This window comes from Balaenoptera borealis (assembly GCF_965194805.1).
Source record: "Balaenoptera borealis genome assembly, chromosome: 12".
NCBI lineage: Eukaryota > Metazoa > Chordata > Mammalia > Artiodactyla > Balaenopteridae > Balaenoptera > Balaenoptera borealis.
In genome coordinates this window covers 103,746,728-103,754,087 of record NC_138869.1, presented here as the reverse complement: position 1 = coordinate 103,754,087, position 7,360 = coordinate 103,746,728, and the positions used below count along the sequence as shown (strand labels likewise).

The 7,360-nt window shown below is 43.5% G+C and overlaps 1 protein-coding gene across 1 annotated transcript in view; it reads right to left on the bottom strand.

Annotated features, from left to right (window-relative positions):
• Window positions 1-1,435: 1,435 nt before the first annotated feature.
• The window catches only part of BLOC1S5 (biogenesis of lysosomal organelles complex 1 subunit 5), a 79,151-nt gene continuing 73,226 nt past the window's right edge, over window positions 1,436-7,360 (bottom strand). The window contains exon 5 of the mRNA XM_082347780.1: window positions 1,436-4,022. Within this exon, the coding sequence (XP_082203906.1) occupies window positions 3,852-4,022 (171 nt within the window). The 3' untranslated portion in view covers window positions 1,436-3,851. The remainder of the gene's footprint in view (window positions 4,023-7,360) is intronic.

Below are 7,360 nucleotides of genomic sequence, written 5' to 3'. Positions count from 1 at the left end.
CGACAGATGAATGGATAAAGAAGATGTGGTACATATATACAATGGAATATTAGCCATAAAAAACAATGAAATAATGCCATTTGCAGCAACACGGATGGACCTAGAGATTATCATACTAAGTAAAGTAAGTCAGACAGAGAAAGACAAATATCATATGATATCCCGTATATGTGGAATCTAAAATATGAAACAAATGAACTTATCTATGAAACAGAAACAGACTCACAGACATAGAGAACAGACTTGTGGTTGCCAAGAGGGAGGGGGTGTTGGGGGAGGGATGGAGTGGGAGATTGGGGTTAGCAGATGCAAACTATTACATATAGAATGGATGGACAACAAGGGCCTACTGTAGAGCACAGGGAACTATATTCAATATCCTGGGAGAAACCATAATGGAAAAGAACATGAAGAAGAATATATGTATGTATGTATAACTGAGTCACTTTGCTGTACAGCAGAAATTAACACAACATTGTAAATCAACGATACTTCAATAAAATAAATTTAAAAAAAAATAAAGTTGTACTAAGTAAAAATATGAAAATAAAACATACAACTCAGGGCTTCTTATTTCTCCTCATGTATCACTTGCTCACTCTCTCTCCTCTGTCTTCTCGCCAATGTGGCAGCTAGGCAGGAAACTGCTGGCCTGTCAGAAACGTCCTGGGGCGGACCCCTGGACCAGCTCAAAGCTCGTCACTGGGGCCAGTGCTTCCTGCCTGCTCTTCCTCCTTTTCTTCTGGATCACTGGAGTGGGGCGATGGGAAACTTGCTCGGTTCTACCCATTCTCAATTACCCAGAAGACGCTGTGCAACCCAGACCCAGCTCAGCCTACTGCCATTCCACCCTGCAGGGCAAAGGCAAAGTCCCAGATGAAATTAAACTTGGCTTTCCTTTGTTTCACTTTGCTATTGTACCCTGTTCTTATATTTCCGTTGGAGTCTCTTCAGAAAAGAGGGCTGACTGAACCGCAGCCCGATTTGGAGATTTCTGGGTTTCCCAGCCAAATAAAATATTAAAACAATCTTAAAAACCATCTCCCTGATTTTTTTTTCACTTTCTAAAAATAATCAGAAAATTCACTAAAATTATAAGAGGAGTCTATATAACTGCATGCTTACAGATTCAACAAACTCATTGAGATGGAAAACATTTCTGGAAAAAATGTTACCAAAACTGATGAAATTCTGAATAGACCAAATATCAAGAAAGAAATGTAGACAGTCATCAAAGAATCCTCCCAATAGGCTCTATGTTTCTACTGGTGAATCTTATCCAATTCACAAAGAAAAAAAATTCTATAGTATAAAAACTGTTCCCAAATATAGAAGATAGAAAGCTATTTATTCATGTCTAGAAAGCAAAGGTAACACTCATGTTAAAATTATTATTATTGAAAAATAGTAAAAATAAAACAGACTGATCTATTGGTTTTTTTTTTTTTTAATTTATTTATTTATTTTTGGCTGTGTTGGGTCTTCGTTTCTGTGCGAGGGCTTTCTCCATTTGCGGCGAGCGGGGGCCACTCTTCATCGCGGTGCGCGGGCCTCTCACCGTCGTGGCCTCTCCCGTTGCGGAGCACAGGCTCCAGACGCGCAGGCTCAGTAGTTGTGGCTCACGGGCCCAGTTGCTCCGCGGCATGTGGGATCTTCCCAGACCAGGGCTCGAACCCGTGTCCTCTACATTAGCAGGCAGATTCTTAACCACTGCGCCACCAGGGAAGCCCCTGTCTATTGTTAATGGAATTAACTTCAATTTCCATGAAGTGCAGTCCTGAGTATTAGTTTAAGTAGTGAGTTCTTTCCCAGATGGTTGTGTTCACCCATATAAATGCTGGTGGCTTTAAGGTACAAAAGAAGGTATCACGGTCTTTAGAAGGGCAGCAGCCAGCTAAAGTTGAGTATAAGTAGTAAGGACCCAACTCTGGGGCTCTAGAAGGTCACGATTTCTCATCAAGCAGAGGTTTTGACCACAAAATCACTTTTTCCAGGGAGAAGTTACAATCCTAAAACAGTTTTAATCTCACTATCAGAGTCTGTATTTCAGAATGTCATATTTAGAGCAATTCTAAGACATACGATACTGCCATCCTTTGCAGACCCCTCACATAAACGAGAAAGTAATTCACCCACAAAAGAAAGAATATCCTCTCAGATGGAAGACAAGGAAAAATTAGGGCACGCTAAAATGGAATGCAAACGGGAGTCCCCAGAAAATGAAACCTAACATTCAGATGTCAGACGTCTACGCTCTAGGAAGGGAAGCGGGCACTGCAGACTGTTTTGAGCAATGCGGACGCAGCGGGGGGCTGCCCGGGGACCTGGAGCACCAGGAGCCCCACCAGAGCCCAATGGGGGCCAGGTTCTCAGGTGAACTGTCAGAGCAAAGCAGAAACAGCCCCAAGACCAAGAATCAAGACAGCAAATGAACCAGGAACATAAAACGAGAAGTCATGAAGTGTCTCACTCCAGGCTGTAGTGGAGTCTGGCCTATGGGATGCCATCCCTCTACTGTTCCCACTCTCCGCCCACTCCCACCCCAAAGATGCTGTCCCACTGAGGAGGAAGGGCAGGGGCTGGGCGGGAAGGACTGGAGTTTACTTCTATAGCCTGCAACACTGAGACAGATTAATAAAGCTAAATATTTTAGACAGTGAAACAAATATATACCTTCAGTTAAAGTGCCTATGAGTGGTATTGCACTAGTCATTCTGCAAGTATTTCAGGGTCTTTTAGGCATTCATTCATTTAGAGACAAGACACAGTTGCTGCCCACAAGTGGAAGACGCAGAAAAATAATGAACAGGCAACCCAGCCATAAAAAGGATGAAGTTCTGCCACTTGCAATAACATGGATGGACTTGGAGGGCATGATGCTCACTGAAAAGTCAGACAGAGAAGGACAGGACAAATACTATAGGATATCACTGACATGTGGAATCTAAATATCAAAACAAACTGGTGAATATAACAGAAAAGAAACATGCTCACAGATATAGAGAACAAAATAGTGGTTACAAGTCCTCAATTCACAAAAATTAGTTTAAGACAGTTCTTTGACCTAAGCGCACAAGTTAAGAATACAAAACGTCTAAAAGAAAACACAGAAGTTTTGCACGTGTCCTAATACAGCCAAATCCTTGGATCTTTATCTAGGGAATTGACTTCAAACATACTTTGAGTGTTTGCTCAAAACTATTTAGATGAACACTCAAAATGGGCAAAATTGGGTTAGGTTTTGAGGAATGAAACCTATGAGTGTTTACTGGATACTGACAGAGACCACAGAGGTGGCTGGAGGATACCGCAGTCGGCGCAAGGGTGGATTGATTCCTGGCTCTACTGGCCCGTGAAGCTTGGATGAGTTAGGTAATCTTCCTAAGCCTTCTCTTCATCTACCTGGTAAGTTTTTGAGGGTTAAGGTACATGAGAGAATCCATGTAAAGCTTTTAGAACAGTGGCCGTTATCCAGTAATACTCAGTGTAAACACAAAATGCTACTATTAGTGTCACAGGACCTTTGGATGAGTGTTCTGTCTGTTTTCCACAGAGCCGCCTTTCCCAGGCTGTACAGACACAGAAATATATGTGAATTACCAATAACGCCAAGAATATATATTCCCATTCACACACTTTCACACACATTCCACGTGTTTTTAGGAACATAAGTGGTTGTTTTCATAAAGAGTAGAGCCAAAAAAGCAAATTTAAAAGGTTGGGGTAGCATCTGGTGGACACCATCCCAGGTTTCATCAGGGGAAAAGGTCATGATGGGAGGGAAGAACACACTGAAGGAAAGGGTTTAGGATGCGACAGTGTGAGAGACACAGAGACAACCTACAAAGAATTCAGGAGGAGGAAAAGCAAGTTGCTGAGGGGACTTGAAAAAACGTCATGTGAAAATTATTCCCTGGGAATTCCCTGGCGGTCCAGTTGGTAGGATTCGGCGCTTTCACTGCCAAGGGTTGGGGTTCGATCCTTGGTCGGGGAACTAAGATCCCACAAGCCTCGTGGCGTGGCTAAAAAACAGAAAGAAAGAAAGAAAATTATTTCCTTAAGTCCATGTGTTTGTTTAACCCAGAGATAAGATAGAAGGGTGTTTTCAACCCAAAAGAAAAATTGGGCCTTTCCTGTACGTCCCTTCCCTTCTCCCCAGATGCAGAGCTATTTCCAGTGGGCAGAGAGAAATTTCAGTTCAATAAGAGAAAACTGCCTAACAGTGAGAGCCATCCAGTATTGGGACAGGGCTTCAGGAGCTAATGAACCCCAGAGGCCCCCGTGTTCTCGGAGGCTTAAGGTGCTGTTGACAGCGAGGTCTTGGGAATTGCTGGCTTGTTTGTTTCCACCTGGAGCACCGTTACCACTTAATGCTCTTGAACATAATGTGGTCTTCTGGGCGACTTTTAATTTAATTATCCGTGAGCAGGCTTTTCCTGATATTTAATGAAGTCTTTACAAAATCGGCTCTAGTGTAGCTAGGTGGATACTAGTGTTCTGGTTTGGAGTCAGTTCCTCTGCTGACTTTCTCTCTCTGTGGACTCACACGGGGCATAGGCATCAATTCAGCAGTAGCTAGAAGGGGAAACCCTCCAGCTTATCCCTCGGAAACATCAGTGAGAAAGCGCTTTTATTTTTATTTATTTCTTTTTTCTTTCTTTTAGACTTTTATTTATTCCTAACTTTTTTATTGGAGTATAACTGCTTTACAATGGTGTGTTAGTTTCTGCTTTATAACAAAGTGAATCAGTTATACATATACATATATCCCCATATCTCCTCCCTCTTGTGTCTCCCTCCCTCCCACCCTCTCTATCCCACCCCTCTAGGTGGTCACAAAGCACCGAGCTGATCTCCCTGTGCTATGCGGTTGCTTCCCACTAGCTATCTATTTTACATTTGGTAGTGTACATGTGTCCATGCCACTCTCTCACTTTGTCACAGCTTACCCTTCCCCCTCCCCATGTCCTCAAGTCCGTTCTCTAGTAGGTCTGCATCTTTATTCTCGTCTTGCCCCTAGGTTCTTCATGACCTTTTTTTTTTTTTTCCTTAGATTCCATATATATGTGTTAGCATACGGTATTTGTTTTTCTCTTTCTGACTTACTTCACTCTGTATGACAGACTCTAGGTCCATCCACCTCACTACAAATAACAACTCAATTTCATTTCTTTTTATGGCTGAGTAATATTCCATTGTATATATGTGCCACATCTTCTTTATCCATGCATCTGTCGATGGACACTTGGGTTGCTTCCATGTCCTGGCTATTGTAAACAGAGCTGCAGTGAACATTATGGTGCATGACTCTTTTTGAATTACGGTTTTCTCAGGGTACATGTCCAGCAGTGGGATTGCTGGGTCGTGTGGTAGTTCTATGAGAAAGCTCTTTTAATTTCTGTTTCCTTCTACTTCTGTTGCTCAGAGATCAGAATGAGGTAGAGAAAAAGCGAGAGATTCTTACCAGGCCATGCAGAGGGATGTGGGTGTATAGTGGGCATGGATTGGGGTAGAAGGAAAAGAATAGGGAGCCAGAATGAATTTCCAGACCTTCTGGGCACAAGTATAGACAAAAAGGTATTTTATAATCTATTACACTAATTTGGATTAAATATAGCATTGTCCTGATGAATCAGAGCACACGACTGGAAATTGACATACCTGTTATTTCAAATGAGTTACGATTAAGAACTACAACAGAAGTGTATCTTTAAGCCGGATATTACATTGACTTGAAACTTCAAACAGAGCTCCTTATAAAACATTCTGAGAAAGTTGCCTTTGGTGTTGAAAGTTCCCATATTTGGTTTCAGGCCAAAAGTGACTTTTTCCCCCCTGCATGATTTAGTAATAAGGCATTCAGTCATCCAGGGGCTGCCTGCCTGTGAAAAAGCACCACGGGCCTGCCGGGCGCTCCCCACCCCCAAACATTCTTCACATTTCACTGTCACTGCCCTGCCTGTTCCTATTAATCCCAAGAGGGGTGCTCCCTACCAAGATTCCTGAATGCAGAATACCTCAAGGAGGGCCCTTAGGCTGACTGCGACCTTGTGTGGAAATAGAGACTCACCACCCTAAATAAACAGAAGGAAGGTTTATTTATGGAGAGAGAAGGGGGGGGGCACGGAATCTAAAGGAGCAGAAGCAGGGAGCTTCATTCCTAAGCCCTCACTTTAGTAGGGAACCAGTATGGACCCCTGGAGGCTCTTTTAGGGACAGTAAGGGAAGTGATGCAGGAGGACACAGCAACCGGATTGTGCGGCCTTATCACACTGAACTTGCAGGAAAGAATGCTAGAGCTCTCTCAAAGCACAGAGTTTCCCTGATGGGAACCAGGAGCCAACTCAAGCTGAACAAAGTTTGGCCCAATTTCTCTAATTTCAGAGTTAAGGGCAAGTGGTCCTTCGTGGTCCTAAAACAGGTCTATTCGCCTCCAAATCCCATGTTCTCAACTACCACACTTCCCTGGCTTCTGCGCAGTGTAATCCTAGAATCCTCCCTGAGCGTCCAACCACCACCCCCCCAGCACTCTCTATCATGTTAGCCTAGTTTAATACTGTTTTCATAGCACTTAGCACATCTTGAAATTCTCTTGTATATCTGTCTACTTACCTCCCCTACCACCAGACTGGGATCTCCCAGAGGGAAGGGGCTGTGTTTTGTTAAATGCTGCTCTATCCTGATGCTAGAACAGTGCCTGGCCTAGAGGAAGTGCTCAAGAGATGGGGGATGAGTGAATCAATGAACAATCAAGTGAATGAATGGATGCACTAAAGAAGTGGGGTAGGAAATTTTGATTGGTGGGATGTATAAAATAGAAAATACCAAGGAAAAGGAAAGGAAAATTGAGATTAGTCTGTTTGCAACCTATAATCACCTACTGCTTGCCAGCTCTTGCTGCCACTCCCAAGCCACCCAGCCCTACCTCAGGGTTCGGTCCCTAAGCCTGCCTCGCGAGACACCTAGTGGCAGTGTGGTAAAGGGCACAGGGAGGAAGTTCCCTTGGAACATGACCAATGACCTTTGATTCTGAAGGGCTGAGCGTGACTGTGATCCGCCTATAATCTAGCCCCGAAATTCTCAACCAGAGGGGACCTCCCAGCATCTCTGGGGCGAAAAACAAAGTGAGGAAGTGTGTGGAGTTTAACACGGTCTGGGTTCTAATGACTTGTTCGCTTTTGGATCTTTTAACACATTATCAGGGAGCCTACGTTCAAAAAAAGCTGTAAACTGATCTAAATAATGGGGTCGGGCAAGACTTACAGAAAATCTTAATAACCAGAGAGAGTCGAGGATGAACCCGAAACTTGGAGTTTCAATGCCCAGGAGGACGGTGGTCTCTATACACCACGATGGGGGA